Here is a 23,737-nt window from a genome sequence, read left to right on the forward strand (position 1 = left end):
CTCACATAAAAGCGAATGTCACAAAGCAAAGGGAGTGCACACGATCAGACAGTGACGGAGTTTGGAGTTTGGATACAACAAACGAATCTTTATGCGGACTATTTTGGCTTTTTTGTCAACTCACCCGGCTGGTCTTTTCACGCTTCCCTCGCAGGCTGCAATGTTTCCGGATACTGCACCGGGTTCGTATGTTTATGTGCTCACAAGTTTTTCCAACTTTGTCGAACTTAGTCTCCTGAACGCAACATTGTTTGACCTTTTTGGATCAGCTTGATATTTAGTTCTTGTGCATTTAGGTGTGGCTGAGTTGAAATAATGACACTTTTCTGAGGTCATTGCTTGTGACAACAATACCGTTTTATCCAGAAATGTGGCATTTTAACCTTTTCCCAGTATAACTTAGAATATTAAATTTACTGCGGTAGGTTGTTGTGGTTTCTGTTTTATAGAGAGGAGGTACTTAATATTATACGCACTAGCTGTTGGATTGTAACAATGCATTAATAGCCGCTCGCACCGCATTTACTTCAGTGTTATTACATCAGCATTAAAACAGCATCATTGCTTTTATGTCTCAAAGCGGTGTTGTTGACACTTGAACGGCTGAGAAGTTGCAGGAGGACATGGAGACAAAAATGATGGCCAAAAAAAGCCTAACATAATTTGCTAGAGTTCGCAAAACTTTTGCGAGGCGAGATCTCGAAATGCTTTGGCGAGATCTCGCAGATCTCTGACATGAAGAGCATCGTACTTCCGTGTTCAGAGCGGTTCTTTGCGTTGAAACTTCAAATTAAGAGCATCATTGGTTACGTTTCTGATATTGGGGTTTTACTAATCCAACAAGCGTCTGTTTTGGCAGCACCCCTCATCCTTGCTGCGTTGCCGGGTTGGGTTTGAGCCCCAAGTTGAACCTCTGGACCAAGAAAGCATGCTGGCTGCCATGCTGCGCCACAGCACCGGTGGAGGTTCCAGTACTGGTAGCGGTGGTGGTGCTGGTGCGGCAGGTGGAGGCGGCGGAGGAACCAAACCCCCTCTCGGGATGACTCGATTGTCCGGCTCCAGTTCCAGCTTGAGCTCAGCCAACACTGCCACCGTGGGCTCGTCCCTGCTAGGCAGGGTGTCCAAGGGCCCCCCCATGCACTCAACCAGCCTGGAGAGCCTGGCCTCGGACCCCAACTACATCATGCAGACCGTCGGCGACATACGCAAGTTTGCTGAAGTGCTGCTCCGCTTCAAGGAAGTCTTCACCCTCACAGGTATGAGTTCGACTTCCGTTTTCTGCCAAATCATTTCCATCTGAAGGTTTTGTACTGCAATAAAAATGTCGGTCAAGTGTCCACAATCCACAATCCTCTTTGCTTATTTTGTCCCAATGTGGCCTTGACTGCACGGCCACACAAACAGTCTTATCTGGCCCTTTTGGAGGTTATTGCACTGTAACTGGTCGAGAATGCAATGAAACAAGGTGCTGACAAGTCTGACTGACGGACAGACAGAAGGGCGTCATGTTTATCGCATTTCATGCAGAAAAACTGCAGCACATTTTGGTAGACTTCCTCCTTCCAAAACAGCACCTTCGAGACAGCAGCGATTGGCAGAGAACGTGAAGGGTCCGGGATGGCGCCTTGGTAGGTTTTGTGCATTGAAGGTGCTAAGTGGAGGTCACAGATCAGCAGGCTCCTGTACTTTCTGGTTCCTTGAGGCATTTGACACGAGGGACGACGCCGTTTCGTCAAAGGTTGCTTCAAATCGTGTGATATTCCGTTGCCCCTACACTGAAGTTGTTATATTGATAGTAGTAGTTGGCGTTTCCTGTGTTGACACAGTTGTAGTTGTTCTGTGTCGTCACCTTCCAGTTTGATTGTGAGACCGAGGCCTCCCGATTATTCATTTAAACGATTGAAATGCCGAACTGCAAGGGACCGACTGTACTAGCACTCCCAGCATGCTTTGCAGTACTGGTGTTGTAAAAAGTTAGGTCCATCTATCCCTTTTTGATGCTGCTTATCCTCCTAGGGTCGCAGGGGTATGCTGGAGCCTATCACAGGCTAAAGTTGCATGTTTCGGGTTAAGGTATTTGATTATACTCTTAGTAGTAGTAGTAGTAGTAGTAGTAGTATTTACTGTGTTAACACTGAATATGTGGCCTACTGTACTAGAACCTGGTCGTAAAAAGTTCTTTACTGTGTTAACATTCATTGGAAGTTTTGTCACATGACCCTGCTGTTTGAGTGTGAAACCCCCCCCCCCCCCCCCCCGCTCTAAACCTGATAACAGGCCTCCCACAGTCCTTCATGTAAACGGTTCATCAATTGTTGTATCGGGAATCAAAGCGGAGAAAAGAAATCATGGAATCTGTGCGGACCGACTGTACTTGAAACACGTGCGAAGCTTTTCCAGCTTGAGACACGTTCGCCGTAATCTCGCCACCGTGTGACAATGTCAACATGAGCTGTCAAACACGTCAAAGAAACCGGTTCATAATCGGTCCTCGCTGTAAAATGTAATTACTTTGAAGCGGATTCAAACTTCAAACCAAAAAAAAAAAAGCCCTGGTTCAATAAACACAGATCAGTTATGCGGATGCGGTGGCTCACAATAGATGCTAACATGTGAGCGAGTATTCCCATTAGAGCTTGTTTTGGCTAAATACAGGAAAAGGCAGATTTGGGGGGCTGAGCCTGATTAGGATGTTGGAAACAAACCATCTACTATTGAGGAAAGTAGTCAAGAGTCCATTGTGCTTTTGAAAACCCTGGAAAGAGAATGTTTGAGGATGCAGAAATAACATACAAGGGGGGGGTGTAGTGGAAGAACTTGTTGTCATGTGTGGAAGTGGTATTGTTGAGGCCGAGACAGCTAACAGATTGTTTCGAGTCAATGAGTGGCACTGAGATTGGACGTGATTTAAACCCCCCCCACTTGAATTTATGACCGTATTGTCCTCGTGCTGCATCACTAAAGTTCAAACCTTTCATTGCTCGGGTCAGCCACTGAAAGTGACCAAAAGGACGCCCCCCCCCCTTTCCTCCTCTCCTCTTTATCACACAGTGCAGAGCAATATTCAGCTACTTGCCCCAAGTCCCTTCACAGCTGCATTCACGGTCAATGATGTGAGCGTGACTCCCATTGTGCCCCCCCCACCACCACCCGGAGACGTCTCCTCCACACTCGCATGCTGTAATCAACGGGCGGCTTTGGCAGAAGTGGACACTGTTCCCAAGTCCAGAATAGCTTTGGCCTGTGAGAATGCCCCCCCGTGGGGTCTCCTCAGCCAGCTCCTCCAAATAAGACATTTGATGTTTGTTTTGACTGGCGGTGCGTCCTTACATGGTTATTATCGCATGGCTGGCCACAGCCCATGACGCGCGCATGGCTGACTTCTGCCGTGAGAAGTTGTTGACGCGCTTCCACGGGTGTCATCCTCTGCTGTATGGCGCTGTTCGGTTATGGCCCAGTCCACTGCACGCTTGTGAGGGACATGTGGGTAAATGGGGGGGATTATTATTTGGAGTTCGGTCCTCACTGGGGTCACAGAGGCCATCATGAGACCATATGAGACGCGGGGGTGGTCTCTCTGGTCCTCCAAGGCGCTCCATCATATTACATAGCAAAGGTTTTCTATCAACAGCCTCGACAATTAACCATTTTGTACATTTGGACATTAAGTACAAATAATAATTGACATAAAGGCCGCATGCGAAAAAAAAAAATTGGTAATGGTTTTATTTCATTTGAACATGCATCAGATTCCAATTGAGTGCATCCCATAATCAGTTCCCAGTTCCACATGTCCAAAAGGAGTAGAAAGAAGTAAATCTTATTAAATCCTACTTCTCCATCTGGTACTTTTACAATCAGTAACTGTTACATTTGTTCACTTCCTGCTTTCCATAATACAGTTTAAGGTGTTTTTTTTAAATAATGCACCTCGTACCGAATTTAACAAGAAAACAAAAGATTTGCCGTTTTTTTTACAAGAATAAAGTAAAAATATTGATGGAAAAAGTTGAATGTTCCAAGAATATGTGGGTAATTTCATTTTAGTAGCATAAAGGTAAAATATTAAACAAGATGTAAACAGGAAAAGTTGTATTTTTTTTGAAAAGTAGGTTGCAGAAGAAGTGCAAATATTAACACAAGAAAGTTGCGAAATTAAAACCTGACAGAAGCATGGCTTTTGGGGAGACAAAGCGCTAAAGTGCTACAGCAGCAGAACCTGCTGATGATGTTCTTCCACGTTTTCCACAAGTGTAAATTGAGCATGTAGAAGATGTATTTTGGGCAGTGAAGGTGTGTCGTCTGTGTGTGCACCTTGGGGCTCTGCCAAGCAGAATGATTTTGTGTGTCAACCACAGAAGCATGAAAACTGCACCGACAACAAGTCAAGCCGGAGCGGGGCAGGGTGTTGCCAGGCATTGTTTCTTAAATTGGTCTTCAGAACAACAACTAAATCTTAAGGTTGTCTGGAATAGATTATTTCATTCATTTTCTACCGCTTATTCTCACGAGGGTCACAGGGGTGCTGGAGCCTATCCCAGCTGTCTTTAAGTGAAAGGCGGGTTACACCCTGAACTGGTTGCCAGCCAATCACAGGGCACCATTCACACCCACATTCATACCTATGGAGTCACCAATTAAGGTATCATGTTTTTGGATTGGAGGAGGAAACTGGAGTCTCTGGAGAAAACCCACACATGCACAAGAACATCCACGAGGAGTGGGATTGAACTTGGGTCTCGTAGCTGTGAGGTCTGCGCGCTAACCACTTGACCGCCGTGCAGCCCTAGATTATTTCACTTCAGATTCAAAAATATCCACATGCTTTTGGTTCTTTGGCAACCCCTGTTTCATTAGATATCTATTTCTCCAGCGGATATCTGCAGCTGTGTGTTGTCCACAGGGCACCTAAAGTCATCTGGTGGCATAGTAAGCGAATGGCACAACCAAGCGCCCAGCTGGAAACGCCTCTCTTGTCGCACGGCAGCAGTCGAGAAGAACAGCCTGGTTGCGTTAGGTTTCACTTTCATAACTCCAGATTAGAATGCAGTGCATTCATTAATCATCAATCTCAGACCGAGTGAGGTGACACAAGGCCCACTGAGGAATCCTGTCAATGCCAACCGTGGCAGCTGCGGCCTGATATTCCATCTAAGCCGGAATAAAATGAATATTTCATCATTTACCGGCGCCTATATGCCTCTGTCAGCTGAATCACTTGCTGTTGAGTCAGAGGAGTCTTTGGGTTAATCAGTCTTTGCTAAGCGAATAGCACACGAGGTGTTGCGTAACGAACATACAGAGAGAATGACACACAGCGGTACACGTAACCACCATCAGCATTTAGTGGACTTGGATTATTATTCTATACACGAAAAGAAAATTTTGGTTAAAATTTTTGGAAAAGGAAAAAGAGCAAAAAGGAAATGAAATATCATCATCACTACGTTTGGACACCGCAGGACAAGGTTGAGACCGATCATCGTCAAAGACAGTTCAGCTTTCTGGGAAACTAATTCCGGCGCAGGTCCTCGGAGAAAGCCCAAAGTCTATTTCAGTGATTTGCATGTGAGATACTGGCCTGAAATTAGCCCTACTTGGACTTCTCACCGAGCCATTCCAGACTTTCTGTGGAGGCTTTAACTCTGCCGTGTTTAGACAGCGGATCCCACTGGGTCCGGGATTGGCTGTAAAGCATCGCAAGCCTCCCAAAAAGTTCCTTTTATGGTTCTTTCACTCAGCCTGCATTTAAAGCCAGCGTAAATCATCCCAAATGTTTTTTTCTAACTCGGGGAGGAAAATGGTGAAGATCAAGATACTCCACTTTTGTGAGGCACTCGAGGAATATCTTCTCGATTTAATCGTAGCGGGTGCTTATCTTGCTAATTAAGCTGCCTAAAAGGATTTATGACATTAGCGTAATTGAGTCGCACGGCGATTGCTATGCTAGAATTTGATCTTTTTGGGACGGGATTAAAGTTTGTGTGACATATGGCATCTTCCTCTTTAATCACTTGGTCTTTTCAAAAGGACGCATGGCACGATGCGCCAAGCGCTAAACGCCAAACGCCGCCATCCAACCACGATGCCACCTTGCGTACAGGTGGCAAAGACGCACCAACGTGTCACGTTTAATAGCTTTAACGGCACGCTGAGATTTGAAGCTGTTTTCAGTTTGGAACCTGAGGGAACGTCCTCTCAGTTTTCCTTCCTTCCCACCACCCCAGAGGAAGATTTATGGTTATGGGCACTCTTTTTTTTTTTTTTTTGTCTGCCACACATTTCGATAGAGCTCGAGGACTCCCACACTTGAGAATCAACGAATGAGGAGACATGCGTATTTTTAAACATCGTATTGGGAGTTGAACCCTTCACATCTGAATACAGTGCAGGCTTATATGCTATACTGTACTGCATAATGTATTTATGAGGCAATAGCCGTCTGTTTGAAGCTGAAAAGTATTATTTTCAGTTTACTTGAGGGCATGAAAACGTGTCAGGTCCGGCAAAAAAAAAAAAAAAATCGATATTTTCAGGAGTCTCAAACACAAACTCAGAAAATTTACTCAGTAGCGCCCCCTTTAAATTTGGGGGAAAAAAATTAGCCTCTGCCACCAGTTTTATGGACTGTTTGGAAATTTGGTGGAGACGCAAAAAAAGTCTCAAGAACCTATGTTCCAAAACAAACAGGAAGTCGGCCATTTTGGTTTTGAGCATCAAGTCAGGTGAAAAATTGGTTATATTTCAACAAGCTAATCTTAGGCACCAAAATCACAGAAGGTGGTGTTAAATTATAAAGGATTTTAAGCTCTTCCATAAGATTCAAGTGTGGCATCGTGACAACCTTTGATAGACAACTGGCCACTAAACTATAAACGTCTTTTCTTTGGCGTTCCCTGCCCATAGTTTAGCATCTCACATATACGATATCTATCTGTGCACCAGGATGGCCGCCTTAATCCCTGTGCTCGTGTGAAGAAATGACCCCTTGTGCCTGTGGAATTAAAGTTTTTAAACAAAGGCAGCAGTTTTATCCCTCTGAATAATCTTAAGAAGCCCCTGAATCTGCGGCCCCTGTCCCTGCTTTGGATTAAAGTCCCATGGAATTAGGCACAATGGCATTAATTCACCAATGTGCATTTTCAAACAGACAACAATGCAGCACTTTTGATCCAAAAGGACTCTGTAAACCTAGAACCAAAATGTCAAGACCACCTTTATGGGCCTGCTTGCATGTGGCCAGGTCACATGACGCTAAAGGCCAGTGAACCTGACGGGAGACTCTGCCGTGCTGTCGTTGCCGAGCGGGAAGACAGGAGCCGGTGTTTGACGTGCGAGTAAACAGACTTGAGCCTGAAGCCGATCCGGGCCAGGACGGAGTCTGTCATGTCTTGTGAGAATCAAACCTGATCATAGAAATGATGCAGGAAATTGTGGCTATGGAGGCGTGAGCCAACATTAGTGTGGAAGGGAAGCAGATGAACATGAAGTACCCCGAGAGCCCCAACCCTAATATCCGAACAACGAGGGTTCTGAACTGGCCACATATCGGGAAAATAATTTCAAAATCTTGCCTTAAAGCCGCCATGTTGATGTTTGGTGCTGTGGAAGAGTTTTATGGGGTACATTTTAGTCCATAAAATCCCCTAATAGTCCTGACAGTCGCTTTCATTGAAGGCAGGCTTTCAAGTTCACAAAGCCCTTTCACTCATGATTAGGATGATAGTAAAGCCAAATAGCCGCCCCTCTTGTTCTCAGACTCGGCCCCTCACCTCCTCGTTCTGCCCCTTGACAGGTGCACTAAAAAGGGGGCCATCTCCGCTTCCTGGCCCCACCGCTGTCCCTTTGCCGGGAATACACATTGTGCGGAACAAGCGTGGGCTTCTAACGCCAAAGCCTGACCAGTTTGGCTGCCAGATGGAGGTTCCACGGTGGGAGGATCTGCGGTTTCTCTTAAAGAAAGCCGAGAGCATAGTTGGAATGCCAGCCTTCAGAGCTTTGCATCAACACTCCGTGGTGGAGGTGGTGATTTGGGGGGGGTGGTATCTAAAGAGAAGGGTTGCCTGTCTTTCCTCACTGGGACGGCTCCTCGGAAGAATGGGGAGGAAAACAAATTCCTCACTTCACACTGGGTCTCTCATTTCTATGCTAAGAAGCCAAGAGCTGGAGAAGATGGGTAAACATGAATAAAATCATCTGGTCTCCTTCGACTTATGTCATACATGACCATGTCTGGCTTGACGTTTACAGCTGAGGTAAGATGATTTTATGTCTTTGTCAAAACACTACTTCAAGCTCTTAGCTTTGTTTATTCAACGGTCAAGTTAACAACCTTGAAAAATGGGAGTAGCCCACCAAGTCGGCCCCCGACGTGGGTGGAAGGTGCTGCATCTCCCGGGTCTGTTTTGCAAAACATCTCTTTGTACTTGACGGGGGATGCCGCAGTAGAGATGGATCATGTGTGGTTACAATGAAGGTTGCAATGGCCCCCCCGCTGCAAGGACCCTGCCCATGTGTGAAAGGTTAAGTGGAGCCACTTCACAAAATGTCCTTGTGCAGATCATTGAAATCTGGCGTGGGCGTTCTTAGCGGGCAGGAAGTCACACGGTTCTACATGTTGCCTTCCGAATACGAATCCAAGTCATGAACAAGCCGGGTTGTCTTAGGAAGAGCTGCTATTATAAAATCCTGTTTAGCGACTTAAGGTGCGACTGAAACTTCTAATTGTGGTCGGACTTAATTTGACCGAATCTATGTTTTACATCACTCATTAGATGTGATTACCCCCCCCACCCACGGCCCCCGCCTTCGCCGTGAGCAGCCTCCGTGTGATCGGACCTGTGTGGACCCAGTTGTGACGTGTTAAGTGATTTCACACTCGCTTTGTGACCACAAGCGCCCCGACCCCTCAGATGTTGTGAAGCATAAATAATACATTGCTCCCACCATTTGCAATGCGTGATTGAGCATGGCCGAGTGTTGCCGTGAAAAGAATGCTGCCAAGTCATCGCGTCTACTCCGCCACTATTGGAAGTTTTGTGTCATGTCATTGATACAAATTGCCGATGGTAATTAGTCTTTTACCCGTGAGGGAGAGCAGCTACATTCTATTTGCATGAGGAAATCCTTAGATCAAGGGTCTCAAACACGCGGCCCGTGGGCCAAATGTGGCCCGCAGGACACTCGTTTGAGGCCCCCGCCCTGATATGAAAGTTTGATATGGATGCTGTATGGTATCATGTACCCAGAAAAAATTACTACGTTTGATTCATGTTCATGTTAAAGGTTAAATAACTGTTAATAGTTATCCTCCCTATCCGTGTGGAAGTGGTAAGTTTTTGGCTATTTAAGTTGAAAGGAAATAACTTGAAGGCTACCGTTTAGGTCGCTAGCTCTCTAGTTTGCGAGTTAGCATGTGTCTCAAGACCCTGCAGTTGCGCAATATGTTGTAAATAAAAAGAGTATAAATGTGACTATAGTCGTGTTTTGTCATGTCTGCAGGGCTCTAATAATGCTTTGTTCATTTTAATCTGAAAAAAAAAATGTCTACCCACCAACTATATGTGGTTTCTTAAGTTTTTATTGTTTGGCGTTTTATTATTAATATATTTATTTATTACTGATTGATTTTCTTTATTCTTGATTTGTTTATTTTTCATCTTATTTTGTGCAGAAAAATAAAAATTAAGATATTTGATCAGAGCTTTTATTGTAGAAAATTGGAACCAAAGTACTGAAAAAGTTTGTATATTTTTCTGTTTTTAATAAATGCGTTTTTTGTTTTTTTTTTAAAACCTTGCCCAGACCCTAGCCCCAGTGGCCTCCAGGTAAATTGAGTTTGAGACCCCTGCCTTAGATGAACCGCACACATCCATTTTTGGTTATACTTGTTCCCATAAAGATGGCGCAAATCTCGGGATTAAGGCTTGTAGGGGAACATCACCGATTAAGGAATGCTTGTCAACCGCATAAAGAAAGTCTAGAGAACTGCAGCGACGTGTCCGAGTGTTTTATTGAGGTGTCATTTTGACGGTGAGTAATCTGACAATGTTTTCATTATGGATCCCCCTCCGCCCCTCGCGGCAACTCCCGTCCCCACGACCAAACAAGAGGCAGGAATGTCGGGTTTCCATGACGCTAATGAAGTAAAAGCCCGGCAATGTGTTTCTGGCAGCCCGCGAGGAGCTCCTGATCCGCGGCCTCCTTCTCATCAGGATCAAGGTCTGATCCCTCCGTAGCTTTCATTCAGCAGACCTTATTATGCCGTGGAATGTCGCTCACGCTCTCATAACCCCTGCTGAAGCCGGGATGTGCGGTGCCGGGGTAAAGTTGGGACAAATCCCATCGGAAGTGTACCACACCAAAATAACACACAACCCCCTTCTCCTTTCTTGTTTTTCCTGCCATGCTCCCTCCAACTCCTCCCCGATCACGCCTTACCATCCTCCCACCGCCGACTATCACAGATGGACAAAGACGTGCACACACACACACACAGACACGCTTGAATCCTCTTTCCCGGGAAAGGTGAAAAGCTGTTGCATTTTATTGTTCCATAAATGTTTCATGTGGTCAAGCCCATGAGGTGACCCGTCCCACTGTTTGCCGGTGGCCCCAGGGACAATGGGGGCGGTTTCTGCCCTCAAACAAGTCTGTACTTCAAACTCCGCTTTTCCCTGTGGACAGAAGGATCTTCCCACAACGTAACGTTCTCCTAAAGAACAGGAATACAGCTGCTGAAACGAGATGTCCCGGATAGCCTTCCTGGTGGGAACTGGTCTTCTTCTCTTTGTGTTCCTCGCAGAAAAGCAGTTCTTTACTTGATCCTGCGCCTTGCTGTGCTGGTGCATGCAGCCATAATGTCGTGCTAATTAGCCTCAATTAAAGATGGTCCAATAGGCCACACATTGGCCATTGAAGGCTTCTTTTTTTTTTAAAGGAAAGCCCCTCCATCTTGTGGGCATTCAAGGTTTAGGGTAGTCCATAATAAACCACTAGGTTGATGCCTCCTGTACGCGGGATTTGGTTTCTCAGACGATGAATGGGTTGTAAAACCTGTGCTGGAACGATTTGGGGGGACGGGGGGAGGGTGGGGGATTTAACCATTAATCATGGCATCTTAACTGACTAAGACCAATTAAGGGCCGTGTTTGAAGCCATGTGTTGTAAACATTGAAACTTTGACCACATTAGGGTTGCAACTAAATTATTTTTAGGGTTGATTAATCTGAAGCTCGTTTTGATTAATCAAATCCAAATCAAACCAAAGTTTTTTTATAACGCATAACATCACCTGACGGAAAGTTAAAAGCTGAGCCAGGTTTGCTGGAGCCAGGTCTTTGATGCCTGTACATCATGGTAGCATGTCCAGTGAAAATAAGGTAGGTCCAAGGATGGAACCTTGTGGCACACCACAGCAGAGGGGAGTGGTTTTTCAAAGAAAAGTCATTGATCACGACTGAAAAAGTCCTCTTTGTGAGATATGACATGAACCATGTTAGTACAGACCCACGTAGACCAACACAGTTTTCGAGATGGGAGATGAGGACTGAGTGGTCCATAGTACCAGAAGCATGTGGCGGGTCCTAAAGCCTGATTGAAATGTGTTAGCAAAGATAATAGATGCTTTCATGAACGACTAAGGAAATGGAGAGGCTGAAGTAAATAGTTGCTGATTAATAGGATAAATGATTAATTGGTGTGGTTCTAGACCAGGGGTGGGCAATTATTTTTATTTTTATATTTACTGTTTTATTGTATTATTGTATCTGTCAAATTGTCATGCAATCTGCTGTTATTTATTATTTTATATTTATATTTAAAAAATAATAAAATATTATAATAATTACAATAAAATTAAAATAATTATTATTATATTATTATTACATAAAATATGCAAATATAACAATAATATATATAATTAATATAATAATTAGCATTAATATAATAATTATAATAATCTAATAATAATAATTATTATTATTATTATTATGTGCTTGTGTCCCATTTTTCAGGAGCACTTTGTAAACAACAGACTATGTCAAAAAACGAAATTGATAAAACCATCAAAAGGTTGGCTCAGGCCATGATGCCAGGTTGTATGTTGAGTTTAAATGAAATACTTTGGAAAGATTGGGCGGGCCGTATTCAAACACTTGGCGGGCCGGATGTGGCCCCCGGGCCGTAGTTTGCCCACCCCTGTTCTAGACCAATATACACATATGTACAGTACATATATAACAGTTGTACTGTGTATATCTTAATGTATCTAAACTTTATTTAAAAAGTGAAAATTCCCATTCTAACCCGGGAACGCTTTTTCCCCAAATGTGTTTTCCGGTGGCTGAAACAAAAAGGAAGGAAGCTTTTGTGATGAAACGCTACCAGGTTCTCAGCAGCCGAAGGAGCTGTGTGTGACATCTGATGAAGATGAATGAAGATGGTTGCCATGGAGAAGAGCGCGGCGTCTCCAGATCCTGGGGAGAAGCTTTTGGCCGGCTGAGATCATTGGCTGCACGGGATATTTGTCATTCAACGGATATATTTATAATGTATATGCTGTTTTATTTACGTTTGTATTTTTATACAAAATTAATGAAATCTCTGCTAATTTGAGAAAAACATTTTTTTTTTTTTTTTTTTTTTTACAGGCGGTTTGCATATCTTGGGACGCGTGCCGACGTCTTTGTTTTTCTTTTTTCAGCTGATGTTTTTTTCCCTGTCAACATGTTTCCCCTCCCACTGGGAACTTGTCACATACTGTTTAGCTGGCTGGATTTCCCGGAACGCCACGGCTAGCATTGTCAATATAGCCACGCAGACCCGGCGAGTATTAGCTTCGGCGGTTGCCCTATTTGTCCAACTCCAAAGAGAGCTAATGAATAAAAGGAAAAATGGGTGACAGCTAAAGTCTTTCTGATCCCCTTCTCCATGAGGAGGTAATCCAGGGGTGATCATCAGCGCAAATGTGGCTTTGACCGTCCGTGTGGGATGCGGTTTTGTTGGAGGGCGGAGAGGGGGTGCAGAACAGGACTGTGAGCCAGCCGCCCTGGTTGTGTAACGCCACGTCTTTATAATTTGTAGCGTTCTGTGGCCGCATGTTTGAAATGGACATGGCCGCTGCAGCTTTAAAAAGCTTGTTCGCAGTAAAGCAAGCATCCTCCCGTTCCATGTTTAATTGCAGATGGCATGTGGGCAGTGGGAAATTAGAGGTCTGTAGACTAGTCCAAGACATAGTAGTCAGCTGCTTTGGGGCTGGTTAGCTCGCCGACTCCATGGCAGAACATCAATTCCCACCCTTCTCATTGGCTGTCTTTTCAGGGTTTCTTACCTCATCATTTCTCTTTAAAGGGGGCTTCTGATTAACAGACTTGCAAACTTCTAATTGTAGAAAGGTCTCAATAGGTCATGGTTGTTTATGCACTTGGCTTTCAGCTTGGAGTTCTCTATGTAGGTTCTGCAATCCCTCTGCCATCCCTGCTTTATGGTCTTGTTGCCTAGACAGACCATTGACTGCTTTAGTGTTGACCACAACTGCTGTGAATGGATGGTAGTCGTTTGACATGGCTGCCATGGCCACCCTTTAAACCAGCAGAGCCGGAATGTCATGTAGGGATGCTCTTTGCCAGTATGGGTGCGCCGTTCATTTGGACGTTTGACGATAGACAATTTTCACGTCCTTGATTTTTTTTTTTTCCTGGTAGTGATGTGGGAATGTTTGTTAAACCTGATCTTCCACCAAAAAGGTTGGACATCGGAACTAAGGGGGTAGCAGCGTGGCACAAGAAAACCTCAATCTGCATTGCTTCTACATAGTCAAGACTCTTTCACACAGCTAAATGATTATTTTTGAGCTTGTTATACAGATGATGTCATGCATGACAATGGCATCACCTGTGAATAATTGATAGTTAAACCAGTTCCCCAATTAATCAACTATGTTAGTATTTATTGGATTGTTTTTTGATGAAAAAAATATCCTGATTTCAGCCTCTCTTGTGAATAATTAAATTTAATTTCCTCAGTCATCCATGAAAGCAGACCAATGATCTTTGTTTTCGGAAAACCAAGATGTTCACACATCAGTTTGACTTTGGAAAACAGCAATGGACCAAACCACTTTGGTTCATATTCATTTGGTCCCTCTAAAACCCAAGGTATTGTCGGACAGTTGCTAACAATTGAAACCCATTCACAAAAAGAGTGCATGTTGCCTAGGTTACGGTTCGGGTACAACGTCCCACACTGGGACACGTACAGGTCAACCAGAACCCTAACGGTCCCAGACCCGCAGTCCGATAAGACATCCGTTTTTGGGGGCATTGCTGACATCTGCTACTTTTGACTTTCCAGAGCACCACGACAACTTCCATCAGGTCGTCCACGAACGTCTCGGGGAGATGCTCGCCGTCCTGAACGCCGTCATCAACAAACAGCCGAGCCTCAACTCCGCCGAACTGCTGAGCACAGCTGGAACTGTGGCCAGTTTAGTCAAGGGTGAGTTTGTAATGTCCAGCCCCCCCCCCCCTCTTGACTCATCAAATCTTCTCTGGTCGGCCAATCAACGAGCTTCAACACTAACCTGTTTTTCGTCTTGTTTTATCTTATCTACTCATTCCTCCTTGACGGTTTACTAGTGTAATGTCCTCCTCTCTGTGTTTGGGAGAGGAATTCCACAAGATGACGGAGTAGAGGTTTACAGCTTCCAAACCATATCTCTCGTAACGTTGTGTTATGAGGAGTACCACATGTGACGGGGATTATTATTATTATGATGCTGTTATAACGCATACATACATTTTTTTCAAAATTGTACAAATGTATATTGCAATTTTTCATACTTATTTGACAAGAAGTTTTTCTAATTCAGGCTTTAAAGTGATTATTTCTTATGATTGCCTCAATTTTTTACGTCTTGGAACCGTTTATTTTCACTTGTGTTTATGTCAGATCTTCCTGGCATACTTTTATCTATTCCCCCTTTGCATGAAGTGTTGTTCTTTTCCAGTGAAACAATACTAATTTTTCCTCCATGATGTAACTTCCATGTTGGGACCACTGGTTGGGGCCTGTGCGAGCACTGGCATTGTATTCCAGCAAGGCTCAGGATGTCCTGTTGGGGGGGTTAGGGGTTGGACAGCAGCAGAGGTGTAGGCGCATAAGTGAGTTGCGTGCGTTCAATGGTGATGACTCGATGGTTTGGGCCGACTGACAGAGGATCCCAGGACCACGTCCTTGCGTCGGAATCCTCGCTCGTTTTTTTCCCTGGATATATTTAAGTCTTGTTTTCTTTGATTAAAAAATTTTGCTCTATTGAGGAAAATATGACGCGAGCAGCATTGGACGATTGGCTCAAACGTCTGGTTCAAGGATTGTGATGATTCCAGATGGAACTTTCTCTTGAATAAGTTGAAGATTCCAGGATTCAGGTGGGCAACCATGGCTTGACATTTGGTAGGGTGGCGGTGCTCCCGTTGTGTGCTTTAAGACAAGTTTCAGAAACCATCCAGGAAGTGATGTCCGAGCCTTTTTCCAAATGCAGTGGTGGCTTTGTAGACGTGAACTCTAGAAATCTCCATTGTTCCAATGGAAGGAAGGACGGAGTTTCCTCAGGCAAGGCGTCAGAACGCTCGGTGACATCACTGATTTATTGGACTGGTTTGGAGGATCTGGTTTATTTTCTCTTTGCGCGGTCAGGAGAGGAAGTTTATTGTGAAGACTGATTACAGCCATATTTACCCTGCTGTTTTTCCCCCATTCTGTCCTCAGTCATCGCAGTGTTTTGATTTGCTGCAGGAAACTACTGCATTTGCAGATTACAGCCCATTTCTACACACTCAAAGCTTTAGCTTCTACGTTAGCGTCAAGGTTTTGAATGCCCGGGATGGAATTGCCAATGAGGCTTTTATTTTTCATACTTTTTAAGATCTCGATGAGTCACGCAAGAAGACAGTTGAGCGGCGTCTGAGCAGGAAGTCTCCAGTGACCTGAATGTAGGTTTGCTTCAGGGAAACTTCATCTCACCCCATCTCAAATTTGACAGGAGTGAATTTTAAGGAGGTGAACCAAGAGGACAAGCAGAGGCTTTCCGGCGAGATCCACTCGGCAATCGAAAAGTTGGCATTCACCTTTGGCAATGTGTAAGCATCGCCGCTGACACGCACGCGTCTTCTTCTGCCTCAGAATGCATGCTAAGATAATAAGATGTTTATTTTCCAGAGTGTCTGACTTCCTTATGGGAGATGCGGAGAATGGATTGGGGCTCCCCCTCAGCAAGAGGAGCAGAGTAAGTTATCGTATATCCAAGTTTCCACAAACTGAATGAATGAATCCAAAGAGGAAGGCTAAAATGATTCAGAGTCCTGCTGAAGCCAGGATGTGACGTAGCGGCCTTGACTTGTCAGACCAAAAGGTGTGATTCATTCCCCAGCGGAGCATCGGCTTCACTGGGGGTCACATGAGAACCCGACAGTGATAGGAAATTTCCACAAAGTAGGAGATCAGGAAACCGGTTTACGACTTTGCAAACATTTTTAGACCCCTCTAATATGAAATCCCTCGCCACCTTGACACTCCTTTTCCCAGCATAGTAAACATAAAACAAAATAAGACATATTTTCGAAGTGACGCTTGCATGTGTTGCTAGGAATGCGTTTCGATTATTTTAAAACCTGCAATAAAGCCTGTTGTTCCGGTGATCAAGGTCTGGTGCTTGTGTGTCTCACCCACACCACCCACCTCGTGGCTGATATTACAATATTACATATGGCAATACCTTTAAATGCATCTTTAATTGTCAATTTTTATACTTGAAAATGCTTTGGACAGAAAGTACACAAAATTAGCTGAAATATGGATATTTCTGACTAATAGAACATGATTAATATATTATTGCAAAACAATGAGTGACGCCTTCAAAGGGATGACTGTATTGTTATTCTGTGTTGTTTAAACATGTGTTTGGTCTGAAACATTGTGTGTGTGTGTGTGTTTTAATCTGGTTTCAGTCTTTTGACAACCTCCCCCTGGAATCTGGAGGATCCGGCCCTGAGAAAGATGATCCGCCAGGTAAGGCAGATCACTATAACATTATGTATTTTAGCAGCACGCTGTAAAAAGTGGCTTGAGTAAAGAGAAATCCAAAAAGTGTCTGCCCGGCGACTACTTCTCCACCACTTATTAATCCATGGGCCACTCGGTTAGCCGTAATTACCTTCAAACGGTATTAGCCTGTATGCCTCTCACTCAAGGTCAGAGTGGACGCGGCCGCTCGGCTGGCAGTAACAGATATTACCAAACATGTCCTACTCACAAGCGTCGACAGGAGCGTTGCCAGTCATGCATAAGTCCGCGGTTCCTGCCATTGTCACAGGATCGCCACTGCGGGTGGAAGACGTGGACAGGACGCTGCTACAGCAGGACAACGGGGTGGAGCTGGTGCTAGGCTACGCCAAGGCCTGGTCCAAGTACACCAAAGACGTGCTGGCGTGGGTGGAGAAACGTCTGAATATGGGTGAGTCAAGGAAGGAAGGAAGAGTCAGTGTTGGCATTGTGGCAACTCTTTTTTTGTATTTTACTTTTTGTACATTGTACCAAACATTTCACACACTATCTTTACGATGGAACTTTATCTTTGTTTTCATGTGCGTTATGTAAAATGTAGGTCTTAAAATGCAGCATTGAGTCAGAGTTCAAAGTTTTAAATATACTGTATATATTTTAGTTTACAGTTCATGCTAGTTGTGAGCTAGTAGAAACAAGGACATCCATGATAACATCCCAGTATAACACTTTCAGTATTTTGGGAACATCCCTCCCGGGTGTATTGATTTCACATGGCAACTTGGAAATTAACCTTACACCTAGCGCTAACTTTTTCAAACTCAAAGAAACTCAAAATGCGGAACGCATCTCCAAATGTAGTAATTTTGGTTCAAATCCCTGTTAGGATTTGAGCTCCGTTGGCATCGGCCATGACTGGCATGCTCAAGGTTGGGAACGCGGTATGTGAATGTATGCTATTCCACAGGTTAATGAATGCTTTCACTGTTATACTTAGTCATCCTGCCAACCACGGCGGTGACACAAGGGCCTCTTTCAACTTGTACAATACGTGCGTTATCTGGCAGACAGACAAACGTTGGTGACGTTCCGAGTTCCGGATCAAGGACATTCCCAGACACAAAAGTGTCCACAATTGAAATGTGTGATAGATAACACATTGGTTGCGTTTGCAGATACCGAGTTGGCAAAGAGTTACTGCAAAATGGCCGAATCAGCAAAAACCCTCGCAAGTCAACAGGTGATTCCATTTTGCGGCTCCGCCGCCGCCTTTGCTGTCTGTTCTCTAAACCACGTGAACATTTTCTCCCCCTAAATCCAGGAGTTCATGCCTTTCCGTGACATCTACATGGATGCGTTCAAAAACGACATCGAGTACAGCCAGCTGGTCATCTGCACCACGGCTGTACTCCAAACCAACAAATACATGCGGGTAAAGCCCATTCGCACTCTTTGGGTGAAGAATAGAAATAGAAATAAGCTAACAGAGTGTTGTCTTTTTAATCCGCCAGCCGCTGGTGACTCGGAAAAATGAGCTGGACAAACTACGGAAGGAGATGAAGGAGCAGTGGCAGAGAAAGCAGAAGAAAATGGTGATCCTTAAAAAAATACACTTTTAAACATTAGAGATCTCTAGACATGAACTAACACCCCCATAGTCACCTTTACATCATTTTTTTTCATTACCTGTTTGGTGTAGTACTTCCTGCGGTGGCTATGCAACATCAATGTAACATTACTGACACCTAGTGACCAGTGTAGAATACTACATATGGTATCGCCTTTGAATGCCTGATATTTGTATTTTATTTCACTTAGCCTTAAAGCTTGAAAATGCGTTTTTTTTTTTGTTTTTTAATTCCCCTGCCCTCCAGCGTCCATTAGAAAACACGGCAGGTATCATGTTGCTTTTGTGTTCAACCAAACCTTGGCTATTTCCAGCACGAGGCAGACAGCGCTCTGAAAAAGGCTCGGATGCTGCAGGACCAGCGTCAGACGGAGTACGAAAAGGCCAAAGTGTCCACCCTCCGTCTGGAGGGGGAGCAAATGGGCGGAGTCGCCGGTGCGGCAGCGGCCAAACTAGAGAAGCGGCACCGGCTGGAAGAGGAGGCGCTGCAGAAGGTACCGGAACATCGATTTCGAATCCGTGAATGGGAACTTTAACGAGTTGTTCTTTTGGCAGGCCGGGGAAGCGAGGGAGCACTGCAGAGCTTGCCAGATTGACGTCGAGGAAAAAAGGTTGGATCTGGCCAACACCAAGAGCGAAATCATCACTCAGCTCCGAAAGATGGTCTTTCAATGCGACCTCACCCTCAAAGCCGTACGTCGACATTTCCCAAATTCCCTGCACATGAAGGTGATGCGAGCGGCGCCTGAAAGCGGCACGCCATCGTCTGTTCCAGGTGACGGTGAACTGGTTCCAGCTCCAGCAGGCCCAGGCCGTGTCGCGCCCCGTGGACCACCAGGGGCTGTGTGAAAATGCCAAGCGCTACGAACCCGGCCAACGCTACATCCAGTTTGTGCAGAGCTTGTCCGACTCCCACTCCTTGGATCTGTCGTCGAGTGGAGGGTGAGATAGTCGGACCGCTAAACCCAAACCATCCTCGCATCCTGGTTGGAATTAATTTCCATTCAAGTACGGCCGGCCCACGTCCTGCACGATAGAAATTAGTATATAGTTGAAATTGCCACTGATAGGGAAATCGATCCTATGCGATATCAGCCGGAATCATCCACATGGGTATTTGTAGTGTTAGACTTTTGATAAGAAGTGCTGCATGGCGTCTGAAATGGACCGCTTGTATCGAACTCCATTATTGGAGCTTTTTGACGCAGGCTGATATCAAAGGATTTTGCTGACATATTTAAGTATGATGATGTCATGTTCCCTTTCCTAAAATCATGTACACGCAGGCTAATTTTCCTCTTAATGGTCCTTTGTCGTTGTCATATCGGCCCCGACAGTTAACAATTGGTCAGATAAGATATTGATCAGGTTAAAGTCCTCTGATGCCAAAACATGCAGGCCGGATTCAGGCCTATTAATCTCGGTGACGGTGACATTAAGACATTAAAAGGTGGCCTTCAATTGGATTTACATGATTTCGTATGGGTCAGACCTTCTGGATGCTCAACTAGAGAGACGGCTTTGTTTTATTTTACCCCCCCCCCTTTTCCACCAACTCTGATTTCCTTGATTAAAGGAATTTGGCTCGCTGAGTGCATGAGGAAATGGAACGTAGAAGCACAAAAGGTGAAATATAGACGGCTGACCTACATTCTGAATAATGGAAGGCACCGTGGTGTATGGGGTCTTTAGCTGGAATGGTTAGCATACCAGCAATTAGCATGAGTAGAGTCAATCATTATTAAATGGCATGAATATTCAATAGTTGCTTGATGCATATCAGAATGTAAATCCTTTCGCTGGGGGGGTGGACATGCATGGGGGGATGTAAAAGTTCGACTTTTGTCTCCCTGCCAGAATGCCTCCTGCCAAGCGCACACTCAGCGGAAGCCACTTGTCCTACAGTAACCTGTCGCAAGGTTCCGTCACGTCCGACCCCCTCGGTGTTGATGAGGTGGACGGATCCAACACCCAGCAAGCCAAGACCAGCACGGACAGTCAAGGTATTTCTAATCCTATCATTGATGTAAAACAAACAAAACAATCACACATTTTTTTTTCCATGCAGCACTTCGGCTTCGGTCCATGAATTTGACGATCCAGGGTGGGGGAATGTGCAGCGACTCGGAAAGCGCAGGAGGGAGCAGCGAGTCCCGATCCATGGACTCACCCACTGCGAGTCCAGGTGGAGACCTTTATCGATGTCATCGTCACCTGTACTCCAGCTAAACTACCACATCAAATCATTAAAGACTTTATGCTCCCAATATTTCATCTTAATTTTTCTTAATAATAATATTGCCACCACAATATTGACTTGATATTTTATCTTTATTCTGATTTAGTCTTTTCTATTATTTTGCTAATTTTCTTGTTTAATTGTATTTGGCCGTGCAGTAAATGGCCCGGGGCCACACGTTGGTCACCCCTGTAATAGGGTATAACATGATGGGAAAGTAGTGTTCCCCCACTGGGAGGATCATAGGATTGTATTGCTTATGCTTATGTAGCCTATTGGAAGTCGTTCATCATTCAATGGAGGTGTGAATCACCTGCGACCCCCCCCCCCCACCCTGCCGGGACATCAGTCAAGAAGGAAACCCCGCCTCTGGACAAGAGGGGCATTAAATTCAGAGACTTGGGTGTAGACTAGGAATTGAACGGACTGGAGATGTGGACTTACTGGTGTGTTTTGCCGTACTGTTCAGGAGACTTTAGGCGGAAAATACCCAGAACCCCCTCCATCGGCACCATGTCGTCTGCAGACGACCTGGACGAGCGAGAGCCCCCGTCGCCTTCTGACAACGGTAAGTCCTAGAAAATGTGTGTCTGCATGACCCGGTTCTAACTGGCATACTCCACAGGCTTGAGTGATCTGGTCATGGAGGCCGCCAGCTCCCCGGGTCCGTTTCGGAACACCCAGATGTCCAAAGCCGCTCAGACTCACAAGCTGAGAAAACTCCGAGCGCCCTCCAAGTGTCGAGAGTGTGATGGCCTGGTGGTGTTTCAAGGAGCCGAGTGCGAGGAGGTAAATTGATTGATGACCAAGCGTCATAGAACCCCCCCCCATCTCAATATCCCAATAAAGAGAAAAGTTGACTCTTCAGTGGAAACCAAAGACCTTTTGTCCAACTCCTGAAGAGTCCATTCCTTTGTTAGGATCAAGTTTCTTTCCATATTTATGAGGCACTGTACATAGACGGGGGGGGCAAAGAAGGGTTAATGGAATGTTTCTTCCCTAAAAGGTGTGTTATATACGTGGCTTGGGTGCTTTGACAAGTAAGTGACACAAGAATGCAGCTCTTCACTTCTTGGAAAGGCTCCATGGAGTCGGTTCAAGAGGTTTGCTTTTTTTCCTGTGAATTCAGAGTACTTAAGTGCTGGGGTGACTTTTTTGTGGTCAAAGCCTGGAAGCTGCTGGATTTGATGGGGGGTTGGTTGGGGGGGGCAGTCACCCATGTCTTGAAAGAATCTGAAAGCCATGAATTGATGAGGTTTCAAGTGAATAGTTGATGAAATTGTGTTGTGGGTCCACTTCCTATTTGAGGTATTTTTATGATCATTTTATTGTTCTGCTCAAACGATGGAATCAAACGTGTCAAACTGTGTTTCCAGTGTTCGTTAGCCTGCCACAAGAAGTGCCTGGAGAGCCTGGCCATCCAGTGCGGCCACAAGAAGCTCCAGAGGAAGCTTCACCTTTTTGGCGTCGACTTCACGCAGACCGCAAAGAACAGCCAGGACGGCATTCCGTTCATCATCCGCAAGTGCACTTCCGAGATCGAGACCAGAGCGCTCAACGTGAAGGTATGTGCAGCACGATATTAGCTACTTTTTTAAAAAGCGTTTTTACCTAACAAATACCACGTAAAAGCCGTATAAGTTTACAGTTTGTTTTTGCGGCGTGAAGGGTATCTACCGCGTCAACGGCGCCAAGTCCCGCGTGGAGAAGCTGTGTCAAGCGTTTGAGAATGGCAAGGACCTGGTGGAGATGTCGGACCTTTACCCCCACGACATTAGCAATGTGCTCAAACTCTACCTGAGACAGGTAAGACCCGTGATTCGTGGTGGTCTTCAACCAAACCCTGCACCTCCATTTCATTTGTAAATAGACCCATGAAGTACCCATGTGGATTTGGTTTCGCTGCTAGACAACAAAGAGTAATCTGTCCGTCATAAGTCTTAGAGTTCTTAGGATGTAAAGTGTGCTTATTTGTGCCGATGTTCTTGAGGTTTTTTCCACACTTTACTCCCATAACTCCCAAGTTATTTTTTCAAACCAGGAAGACAACCAACCAACCACCTACCACTTTTTTTACAAAGTGCCAATAGATGGCTGGCGTGCCATAAACGATCCTTCTCTTCTTCTGCTTTGTCAGCTTCCGGAGCCGCTCATCCTTTTCCGCTACTATGACGACCTCATCGGCCTGGCCAAAGAAAGCCAAAGTGGAATTGTGGCAGATTTGGAAGCATTTCGCCTCAGTTCCTCCCCGGTGATGCCGGCCCAGGTCAGCGTGGAGCTCAACCGCATCCTCTTCAAGATCAAGGACCTCCTGAGGCAGCTGCCGCACACTCACTACAAGACGCTGCAGTTCCTCATAGAGCATCTGCACCGGTATGTCTATAATTTCGTCCCAGGCTAGTTCTCTCTCCTCATCCCAGGTCGGGGGATTAGTTTGATAATATTTTCCTTGGCTCCAGGGTAACGGAGCGTTCAGAGGAGAACAAGATGACGGCGAGGAACCTGGGGATCATCTTTGGCCCGACACTCATCAAACCGAGGCAGGCAGACGCAGACGTCGCCCTGTCCTCGCTGGTGGATTACCCCTACCAGGCGCTCATCGTGGAGCTCATCATCAGGCACTACCAGATGATCTTCGACGTCCCACTCAGTCCCGTGACGGGCAACTCCCCCACTGAGGTGTACGCTCAGCCGTTACCCGACGTCCGCCTTCCTCAGCAGGAAAAGGAGCAGAACCTGAGCAGGTACTCCAAGTCGGTGGGCGACATCCAGGAGGTAAAGATCTGACGTGGTGTTGCTTCATTTCTGAC

At 45.3% G+C, this 23,737-nt stretch overlaps 1 protein-coding gene and 1 long non-coding RNA gene across 5 annotated transcripts in view; one reads left to right on the forward strand and one right to left on the reverse strand.

Moving 5' to 3' along the window:
* Positions 1–23,737, forward strand: part of arhgap29a (Rho GTPase activating protein 29a) — a 26,099-nt gene continuing 2,362 nt past the window's right edge. For 2 of the 3 annotated variants that reach the window (XM_058060469.2, XM_078790561.1), the window contains exons 1-21: positions 1–182; positions 860–1,256; positions 14,353–14,496; positions 16,043–16,139; positions 16,219–16,285; positions 17,007–17,067; positions 17,372–17,512; positions 18,237–18,301; positions 18,383–18,493; positions 18,573–18,653; positions 19,003–19,182; positions 19,244–19,381; positions 19,464–19,630; positions 20,546–20,691; positions 20,757–20,873; positions 21,397–21,495; positions 21,553–21,716; positions 22,304–22,492; positions 22,596–22,733; positions 23,065–23,300; positions 23,387–23,702. In XM_058060469.2, the coding sequence (XP_057916452.2) occupies positions 929–1,256; positions 14,353–14,496; positions 16,043–16,139; positions 16,219–16,285; positions 17,007–17,067; positions 17,372–17,512; positions 18,237–18,301; positions 18,383–18,493; positions 18,573–18,653; positions 19,003–19,182; positions 19,244–19,381; positions 19,464–19,630; positions 20,546–20,691; positions 20,757–20,873; positions 21,397–21,495; positions 21,553–21,716; positions 22,304–22,492; positions 22,596–22,733; positions 23,065–23,300; positions 23,387–23,702 (2,985 nt within the window). In that variant the 5' untranslated portion in view covers positions 1–182; positions 860–928. Of the gene's footprint in view, positions 183–859; positions 1,257–14,352; positions 14,497–15,311; positions 15,429–16,042; positions 16,140–16,218; positions 16,286–17,006; positions 17,068–17,371; positions 17,513–18,236; positions 18,302–18,382; positions 18,494–18,572; positions 18,654–19,002; positions 19,183–19,243; positions 19,382–19,463; positions 19,631–20,545; positions 20,692–20,756; positions 20,874–21,396; positions 21,496–21,552; positions 21,717–22,303; positions 22,493–22,595; positions 22,734–23,064; positions 23,301–23,386; positions 23,703–23,737 lie in introns of those variants that run through there. The other variant, XM_078790562.1, reaches the window with a different exon arrangement.
* LOC131108985 (uncharacterized) overlaps positions 16,770–23,737 on the reverse strand; it is a 22,109-nt gene continuing 15,141 nt past the window's right edge. Inside the window, exon 7 of one of the 2 annotated variants that reach the window (XR_013627367.1) lies at positions 16,770–17,502. This is a non-coding gene — a long non-coding RNA (uncharacterized LOC131108985). The remainder of the gene's footprint in view (positions 17,503–23,737) is intronic. The other variant, XR_013627368.1, reaches the window with a different exon arrangement.

This window comes from Doryrhamphus excisus, linkage group LG5, assembly GCF_037039965.1.
Source record: "Doryrhamphus excisus strain RoL-2023G ecotype Guam linkage group LG5, RoL_Dexc_Guam_v1.1, whole genome shotgun sequence".
NCBI lineage: Eukaryota > Metazoa > Chordata > Actinopteri > Syngnathiformes > Syngnathidae > Doryrhamphus > Doryrhamphus excisus.